This window comes from Myotis yumanensis, unplaced genomic scaffold (genome assembly GCF_028538775.1).
Source record: "Myotis yumanensis isolate MYYU_CA2020_CCGP unplaced genomic scaffold, mMyoYum1.0.hap1 SCAF_18, whole genome shotgun sequence".
NCBI lineage: Eukaryota > Metazoa > Chordata > Mammalia > Chiroptera > Vespertilionidae > Myotis > Myotis yumanensis.
This window is the reverse complement of record NW_027223769.1, coordinates 8,143,310-8,152,955: the sequence shown is the minus strand read 5'-3', so window position 1 is coordinate 8,152,955 and position 9,646 is coordinate 8,143,310. Positions and strand designations below refer to the sequence as shown.

The following is a 9,646-nucleotide window of genomic DNA, read 5'->3' as shown; positions in this document are numbered from 1 at the left end:
GCGGCGGCGGAGGCGCCGTCATGGAGTCAGTGCGGGAAGCGCGGGAACTGGTTTGCTGGGCTACGGAAGAGATGGAGGCGCCCGAGGCTGCCCGGGCCCCGGAGTCGACGCTGCGCAGGTGAGGGCCGCTCGGCAGTGAGGGCCACCCATCCGGGAGAGAGCCTCCGGGTGCGAGCCCGTCTTACGGAAGACGCGCCCTCCTCCTCCGCGCCAGGCGCCCCCTCGAAGGGCGCCCCCCAGCCCCCCAGGAGTGTGTTCAGGAAGAGGGCCCCGGGTCTCAGTGAGGACGACCGGGCGGTAACCCTCACCCTCCACCCCCGCCCCGGGAGCCGCTCGAGGTCGCTGGCCCCGGTGCGGTCCCTCCCTGGGTTAGAGAAGCCCTTCGTCACTAAGTGTAAATAGGAACTCCTGGGTCGGGAAGCCTGTCTGCACCACCCAGCTCAGCCAGGGAGGACATTCGAGTCAGCCAAGACCACCCCATTGGAGACGAAATCTGTAGGAACGATAGCCCACGTCCAATGATGACAGAGATCCGCCACCCCGCCTCTGGAAGGAACCCTCTCCCAGGAGAAAGGAAGCACCCCACCAGGGAGGGAATAAGACTGCCCCACACCCAGTGCGAAGCCCACCCTCTCAGTGACCCATCCAAGAAGGACTATCTTAACCCCAAAATGTGAATCCGCCCTCCCTGGGAGAAGTGAGAATTCCCTAGTGAAGACCCCACCCCCACCCTGGGAACTAGGACCCTCCACACTGATGCGCCAGGCGCACCTTTACATGCTGTCCCCACAGGCTGTGTCTGGGCCAGGGGGCTGACATCTGGGCCTACGTCTTACAGCATGTGCGCAGCCAGAGGTAAGCCTGGCTGCATAAGGGTGGCTGTGGCAGGGGAAGGGACATAGGCAAGTCCCACAATAACTTCTCCTCCTCCTGCCTCTCCACTTAGGAATGTCACGAAGATCCGGGGAAACCTACTCTGGTAACTTGTCCTCAAAGCTATCCGTATTTACCCCAGTCCCATCCAGCCCTGTCCCCACCCACAGCCTTACACCTCCTGGAAGTCCCTGTCATTCCCTAACTTCGTCCTCATTTCCTCAGGTATGGCCACAAATACAGCTCAGAGGTAAGAAGCATGTCCTGCAAGATGTTCTTTTATCAAACGAGGGGATCGCTTGTTCTGGGCCAGCCTTGTGTTGAGTGATAATGGGCATACTGGGTCACAAAACAGCCTTGATCCATACATTCATAGGATTTACAGTCAAGGCGAGGCAGGCATGAGCTACGGGAAAGGGAAGAACATAGATATGAGGCATCACAGCTGGTGAGGGAAGATAGGAGAATGCATTAGTTTGGGAGAGATACTGAGGCCAGGGTGGGACTTAGTATATGGGAGCGGTCCAGGTGATATCTGGGGGGACACTTAGATGAGGGGCTCATGAGAAGATGAGGACTGGGACAGAGATGTGTCATCAATGCAGAGACAGGAAACAGGTTGGGAGAGTGATATAATTCCAGAGGAAGGGCCCAGGATAGGTCTCTAATGTTCCTCTGAGCCTAGAGATTCAGACACGGTAACTACCGAGGGGGAAAAAATCTGCCACACCCCTGGGCAGATGAAGAGACTCGTGCTCCACAAAGGACAGTCAGGCTGAGCCAAGGCTAGGCCATGTATCTGACCCTGTACCTGATCCCACAGGCCTGTCGGAAGTCGGAGCTGGAAGCTGCCGTTGCCCACCTGCGGGCAGAGATCCAGGAGTTAGACCAGAGCTTGGAGCTGATGGATCAAGAGACCGAGGCTCAGGGTAACTCATGTGGCTGGACAGATGGGCAGCAGAAAGGGTATTGGGAAGGTACTGATGACCACGCTGCTCCTCCCACAGACATGGCCATGGAGCAGGTATTGCAGAGCATGCAAGACACCCAGCGGCATGCTCTCCTCCTTCGGGCCCAAGCTGGGGCCATGAGAAGGCAGCAACGTGGACTCCAACATCCCATGCAGTGGCTACAGAATCAACTCGGGCGCCTGCAGGACATAGAAAGGTGGGCTTCAGGTGCGCACCAGGCTGGGTGGAGAGACATCTTCCTTAGAGACCCCAGTATTCTGCCCTGACCCCTTCTTGAGTTCCAGAATTCTAGGCTCTGCTCTTTAGGATTTAAAGTCCATGAGGCCAGGAAGTTTTGTCATCTCACCCACCGGTATTTGTGCCTAGAATGGTGCCACCTGTATATCTAGAACACCACTGCTGGGAAAGAAAAGTAAACAAGGAACAACCCTGCCTTCATGGAGCTTACACTCTGATGCAGAGGAGACAGATGGTAAACTAGAAAGCAAACAAACCCAGTAATTGCAGGTAGAGATGAGTGCTATGAAGAAAAAATTATAAAAGGGGAGAAGAAGATGCTACTCTAGGTAGGATGGGTCAGAGAAGGCCTCTCTGAGGAGGTAACATTTGAGTTGGGGAAGGAACTTCCATGAAGAGGGACAGCAAGAGCAGAAGCCCTGAGCTTGGCATATGGGAAGAAAAGCCAGGAGTGTAGTTCAGTCAGTTTCACAGGCAAGAGGGAGAGCATGAGAAGGTGAGGTTGAGAGGTGGACATAGCACCATGGAGTCACTGGAATGCAATTCATGCCCTGGTTTGGCCACTTACAGTGTGACCTTGGGCAAAGTGTGTGCCTCAGTTTCAAAGATCTATAGAAAGAATAATATTACCTACTTTACATGGCAGGTATGATAATTGAGTTAAGTCATGCAAAGTGCTTAGAAGAGTTTCTGTTAACCATTGTTATTCTTTTTTTAAATATATTTTATTGACCTTTTACAGAGAGGAAGGGAGAGGGATAGAGAGTTAGAAACATTGATGAGAGAGAAACATCAATCAGCTGCCTCTTGCACACCCCCTACTGGGGATGTGCCCGCAACCCAGGTACATGCCCTTGACCGGAATCGAACCTGGGACCCTTCAGTCCGCAGACCGACGCTCTATCCACTGAGCCAAACTGGTTAGGGCAACCATTGTGATTCTAATGGTGATGAGGACATATATTGTATACAAGGGTTTTGAGCAGAATAGTGATATGATCTTTGAGGTTTTAACAGGATCATTTAACTGCTGGGTGGAGAACAGACTGCAGAGAACGAAAGTAAGGAAGACCAATGAGGAGGCTAATGTCAACCAGCCAGGAGATGACAGTGGCCTAATTTTGGAGATGGCCCCTGAGATTCAGACGCAGGGATCCCTGTGACTAGCTTTGCTGGCAGCAGGAGGGGGCACAAACATCTGTTCTCCCAGCTCCCTCCTACCAGGGACCCAGCCCCAATTGCATTCTTTCTAGGAAGGCTAAAATGGATATAACCTTTGGCCCCTTGACATCGGCAACCCTAGGCCTGGAGCCTGTGGTCCTGGTAAGAGTCCTGGGCCATGCGGGGGGAGAGGAAGGAGTCTGGGATCAGGTGGGCCCCTGGGTCCCCTTTATGTCCCATCCTCTTGTTCCCAGGGTGATGTCCGAAGAGCCTGCACCCTCCGAACCCAGTTTCTACAGAACCTTCTGATTCCTCAGGCCAAAGGAGGCAGCATCCCGTGAGTGTCACTGAGCCCCCAGAAACCCTACAAAACCTGGGCTTTGGAAGGAGTTACTTACCTGTTAATTCATCAGACACTGAGTGTCTGGGCTGTGTCAGCCCCAGGGCCTGCCCTGACAGGGCTCCCAGACGGGAAGAGGTGGAGACAGACTCATCACAGACAGTAACAACCCAGGCAGTTAGGACTGTTGGGGGATAGGGAAGTCTAAGAGTCTCTGGGTACTGAGAAGAGACACCCTACCCAGCTAAGGAAGCAGGGAGGATGGGTCTCTGGTGAGGAGGCTTAGTAAAGGTAAAAGGTTGAGAGGGTGTTCCAAGCAAGCAGCACATGTGAAAGGGCCCATGGTCAGCAAGTTGGAATAAGAGGGGAAATCAAGTCTAATAAGCATGGATGAATTAGGTTTCCTCGTCTGTAATCTAGGCACAGGGACAGATCCCACTTTATGGGGTGGTGGTGATCATTAGAGGAAGAATTGATATGTCTTGTAACATTTGCTGTCCCCTCCCCCAACCCTACAGAACCCCTCAAGATGACCACTTTGGAACTTCCTACCAGCAATGGCTTAGCTCAGTGGAGGTGAGAGGGGCTTTCAGGAAAGACCATACCCACGGTCCACCTCAGGGTGCCAGGACCTAAATGTTCATCCTTGCCCAGTCCCCTTGTGGTCCCAGCTCACAGCCCTGCCCTGACTTCACCCCTCCTCACACCAGACACTGCTGACAAACCACCCTCCCAGCCACGTCTTGGCTGCCTTGGAACACCTGGCTACAGAACGGGAAGCAGAGATTCGGTCCCTGTGCAGTCAGGACAGACTCCAAGATACGAAGATGGCCAGGTGTGTAGTAGAGTACTTCCATAGTCAGGCAGGGCAGGTGGCTGCGTGAGCTAGGACAGGGCCAAGACCAGGCACAGTGGTCTCCTGATAGGAGCAGAACTGAAATCCAGGGACCAAACCCAGGTCGGGTGGACACTGGCTACCCTCAAGAGGCCAAGCAAGGAGATGGGGCTCCTCCCTCACCAGTTTCACTCCATCACCAGGTCCCAGGTACCAGATCAGTCAGACTCCAGCCAGGCCCTGCCGTCCGTGATGCATCTCATCCAGGTGACCCCCAGGCACCCTTGCAGACTCTTCTCTTTCCCATCCCAAAGCCCACTCAATCCCCTCACCACCAGGGATGATGCCCTCCCTGATTTTGTTCCCCTGCCCCAGGAAGGCTGGCAAACTGTGAGTGTGCTGGTCACCCAGCGGGGCCCCCTCCTGAAGGAGCATCACATCCTGACCCAGCGCCTGCAGAGCCTGTTGGAGGAGGTGGAGAGGTGTGCCCTGGGAGCCAATGAGAGGTGAGGGAGCTCCCAGGGCAGAGGCTGCTAGGCTATCTCTCTCCCTGGGGTCTCAGAATATTGGACTTTTTCTGCCCCTGTGGCTCTTGTCCCTGCCTCCCTGCTCTCCTTGCGTTTGTGGCTCCTTGGGCATCCCCTCCTCTACTGTGAGTCTTAGTCACCTTCCTCTCCATTGTTCTCTTCTGCTTGTTCTCCAGGCAGGCATTGGTGCTGGGACTCCGGGGTTATGGCCTGTGGGCAGAGCTCAAGGCCCTGTGTGCCCATAGCCAGGAGCTGGAGGAGGCAGTTGGACGGCAACAGCTTCTGCTGCAGGAGCTACAGGCCAAACAGCAACGGATCCTGCACTGGCGCCAGCTGGTGGTGAGAAGCAGGATTCCGGGGAAAATGGCAGGGCCCGGTGGAGGGTCAGAGGCTGGGAGCCTTATGATCCAGAACTGGGCCTCCTGGTGGGGGAAGAGGCCCAGGATGAGTCTTCCAAGAGGAAGCAGGACCTGTGGAAAGGGGAGGGCAGGGCTGGAGGCTGGGAGTTGGGAAGGAAAAGCAGCCCGTCTTGGTGGCCTCCTGGTTGTCCAGGGGGAGACACAGGAACAGGTCCGATTACTCATCAAGAGCAACTCAGCCAGCAAGACGCACCTGTGTCGGAGCCCTGGGGAGGTGAGTTGGGATCTGGAATGAGGTCTGGGCAGGGCCAGGTCTCCTAGGGGATGGGGCTGGGTGATCTCAGGTTTCCCTGCCCATCCCTTTCCTTCCCCACAGGTGCTTGCTCTGATTCAGCGAAAGGTGGTCCCCACATCTGAGGTAGTGGCACCACAGAGCCAGGAACTGCTTTGCTGTCTGGAGGAGGCGGCCCAACATCTGCCCCACCTTCTGCTGGGCACCCTGCTGCGGCACAGCCCTGGAGGGTGAGACGAGGGCCATCCTCTGTATCCCCTCCCTTGGCTGACTGTCCCACTCCAAAAAAATAATCCGCCTACTCCAAAAAAAAAATTCTAGACCCCAGTGTTCCCAGGCTACCAGACCTCGCTTTGGTCCTCAGCCCCACTCTGGAATTCTAGTCCCAAGACCCACATCCAAGTTCCTGGACCTCCCAAAATTATCCCTCAGCCCCCAGAGCCTCTGCAACCCAAGCCTTCCTCTCAGTGCCCCACCTAAACTGGACTTTCCCCCCAGATTGCAGCCCCTGCCTACAGTCTTGCCATCCATCCACCAGCTACATCCTGCGTCCTCAAGGGGCTCCAGCCTTATAGTGCTTAGCCACATTCTGGGGCTACCCCCGGGGAAGGTGAGTGCTCTATGCCCTAGGACAGTGATGGCGAACCTATGACACGCATGTCAGAGGTGACACACGAACTCATTTTTTTGGTTGATTTTTCTTTGTTAAATGGCATTTAAATATATAAAATAAATATCAAAAATATAAGTCTTTGTTTTACTATGGTTGCAGATATCAAAAAATTTCTATATGTGACACGGCACCAGAGTTAAGTTAGGGTTTTTCAAAATGCTGATACGCCGAGCTCAAAAGGTTCACCATCACTGGTCTAGGACCTATCTTTCCATCTCTACCCCCACCCGAGATAATTGTCCTTTCCCCCTTTCTCTAGGCTCCAGAGCTGCTCCTCCCAAAGGCTGCCTCACTTCGCCAGGACCTTCTGTTCTTCCAGGACCAATGTAGTCTCCGGTGCTGGGATCTGCTCCATATGAAGAACAGCCTACCGCCAGGACCATCCACCCAGGGTAGGCCTGCCCCGCTTCTATATCTAGCATCCTTGCCCATTCCCAGGACCATCAACCTCTAGAACCAATCACAAACAACCCATTGCTGTCACAGAGCCTTCTGAGCTCTGAGTGCTTTAAGCATGTTCACTAGTTTCATCTGCACAGCAGCCCCAGGGAATTAGTGCTGCCATTCTCCCTTTTACAGAGGAGGGACTTGTATGCAGAGGCCTGCGTAGATGCCCAGACGGCAGAGCTAAGATTTAACTCAGGCGTTCGGACTTCCGATGGGTCTGTGCTCCTAACCACTAGGTGACTGCCTATCTAATTGCCAAGTAAAGCTGGGATGTAGAGTTAAACTATCTGGATTCTCTTCTCAGGACTACCTCTTGTTGTGTAATCTCCCTATGCCTCAGTTTCCTCCTCAGTGAAGTAAGCCTATCTTACAGAGTTGCTGGGAAGACATAGTCAGGTATGAGATTACAGTCATTTTGTCTGCTCATGCGCAGTCTCTTCCAGTGCTTACCATGAGGGACAGAAAGTGTTTGAGATTCCGTTTACAAATGAGGAAATGGAAATTTCTAAGAAAAGTTGTTCTGGTTTCACTCAGCAGGCACTCAGTGGGTACCTACCAGGTGCTGGCCCCAAGAGCTCAATGGGGAGAGAGGCAAGAGTAGTCCAGCCCCAGGGGTGTCCTGGTGGTAGAATCAAAGAGCAAAGAATCAAAGGGTAAATAGATAGAAGAGGTGAACTGATGAGAAATGAATCAGGGTACCATCAACAAAGTAGGAAGAAACTGTTTTCAAGCCTTTGAGTTTCAGGCTCTCTGCCTTCCCCTCTCCAAGGGGCACGGAGCGGTGTGCAAGAGCAGCCCAAGAGCCAGCACAGCTGCATCCCACCTCATGGCCATTGTGAACTTTAACATGTCTAAATGGGTCTTAGTTCTCTCTGCTCCAAAAGCAGTTTTATTTTTCTTCAGCCTGATTTTCTTCCCTCAATAAATGATCCTACCCTCCTCATCCAGATGCCTAAGCCAGAACCCAGAAGTCATCCTTAATTCCTCCCAAGCCCCTAACCCCACCCACCCACCTTCAACCTGTCAGCAAGCTCTGGGTCCCATCTCCAGAATGCTCCAATCTGCCTCAACCCCATTAGCCTGTGGCTCAGATAATGACAACTGACCATAGAATGGCTAAAGAAAGTGTAAGGGTCATGCCCAGTGTCACAAGGCAAGATTGGAGTCAGGATTCAGGCCCAAAGAGTCTGATCACACTGCAGGTCTGATATGAGCCTGTTTTGGAGCTGTGGAGGGGGAGCAGACCTAATCACAGTCCCAGGGAAAACACTGGTAGAGAGAAGGGCTGCAGCAGTCTGAGGGGGAAACCTTAGGACAGGGGTCCTCAGACTACGGCCCGCGGGCCACATGCAAATACAAATATTGTATTTGTTCCCGTTTTGGTTTTTTACTTCAAAATAAGATATGTGCAGTGTGCATAGGCATTTGTTCATAGTTTTTTTTTAAACTATAGTCCGGCCCTCCAACGGTCTGAGGGACAGTGAACTGGCCCCCTGTTTAAAAAGTTTGAGGACCCCTGCCTTAGGATGAGGAATGCTGGGAAGGACTACCAGGAAGAAAAATAGTGTCTCAAGTGGTCCCTGGGAGGTAGGTGAGGTTTTGCTCAGGAATAGTGAGCAGCAGCAGCCATATAATGCAAGCCCTCAAGTACTATGCTGAGGAGCTTGGACTCTGGCTTGGGGGCACTGGGAAGCCTTGGAGGGTTCCAAGCAAGAATGAGAACGGATCAGGTTTAGGCTTCAGGAAGATCACTGAGGCCTGGAGCCTAAGAGGGAGGCTGGGGATGGGGCATGAGTAGGAAAGGGGGAGGAAGCTGAAGAGTAGGTCATGGAGATTGATGGTCTGTCCGGGCGGGAGGCATCCGGGATGAAGTGGAGGAGGAGGAGATAGTGGGCTTGCCCCTGAGATGAAGACTTGGGAGGAGGGAGAGGTTTGGGAGAGATGTTGAGGTCAAGACTAGGTGACTGGAGATTTACTTGGTGTCCCATTGACTGCAAGGCACCAGGGAACTAGAGGACTCAATGCTACCTCCTGGGCTTCTAACCTGCAGAGTTGCTGCAGATCCATGCATCCCAGGAAAAGGAGCAGAAAGAGAATCTGGGGCAGGCTCTGAAGCAGCTGGAGAACCTGCTGGAACAAGCCCTGGAGCGAATCCCCAAGCTGCAGGGGATTGTGGGGGACTGGTGAGAGGGGATTGTGGAGGACTGGTGATGGGGGGTAGGGCTGAGCTGGGTGGAACATGCCAACTCAGGGCTGGGGGAAAAGACGGGGAGGGCAAGGAGGAGGAGACTGGTGACAAGCAGGCCATGATGTGGGGAAGCCAGTGAGGGTCTGAAGGCTCAGACCTTCCTCTGACACCATTCTCTTCCCCAGGTGGGATCAGCCAGGCCAAGTCACCCTCTCGGGGGAGCTCTGCCAAGGCCTTTCCCTGCCCCAGTGGCGGTTACGCTGGGCCCAGGCCCAAGGCATCCTGCAGCAGCTGTGCAGATGAAGAGGACACAAACAGGAGTCAAGAGCCTCATGTTTGTTCACCCCAACATCTCACCTTCCTCAGTATTAAAGAAAGCATCACCTGGGTGTGTCGCCCATTGTCTCCACCCACACCTGCCCTTCCCCTCATAGGCTGTTCTGCTGCATCCCACCAAAGCCAAGAGAATGGGGTGCTCTAGACCCCACCCCAGGTCCCACTGAAACTCTTCAACTTCAGCAAAGCATAACTGAGCACCTGCTCTAAACACTAAAAGTCCCTGCTTTCAGGAAATTGACATTCTAGGATAAGGAAGCTGACCACTGACAAGATAAGCCAAATATCTAGTATGTTGGAAGATAATGGCCATGGAGAAAAATAAAACAGGCTGTAGGAGGTGAAATTTTAAAGAGAGGGCTACACAGCAAAGGTCACCCTCAGTAAATGTGAGAGGCATGCAAAGG

The 9,646-nt window shown here is 53.5% G+C and overlaps 1 protein-coding gene across 2 annotated transcripts; it reads left to right on the top strand.

The window, feature by feature from the left end:
- Positions 1-9,291, top strand: HAUS5 (HAUS augmin like complex subunit 5). 2 transcript variants are annotated; one of them, XM_070398226.1, is made up of 19 exons: positions 1-118; positions 793-855; positions 947-979; positions 1,099-1,123; positions 1,697-1,802; positions 1,881-2,040; positions 3,335-3,404; positions 3,497-3,579; positions 4,101-4,158; positions 4,293-4,417; positions 4,621-4,684; positions 4,793-4,923; positions 5,121-5,283; positions 5,497-5,577; positions 5,680-5,825; positions 6,094-6,205; positions 6,528-6,660; positions 8,766-8,898; positions 9,089-9,291. In XM_070398226.1, the coding sequence occupies exons 1-19, from the start codon at positions 21-23 to the stop codon at positions 9,204-9,206; spliced, it is 1,902 nt and encodes a 633-aa protein (XP_070254327.1). In that variant the 5' UTR covers positions 1-20; the 3' UTR covers positions 9,207-9,291. The 2 variants fall into 2 exon arrangements, with proteins under 2 accessions (XP_070254327.1, XP_070254328.1); XM_070398227.1 differs by lacking the exons at positions 8,766-8,898; positions 9,089-9,291 and adding an exon at positions 6,848-8,028.
- Positions 9,292-9,646: the final 355 nt, after the last annotated feature.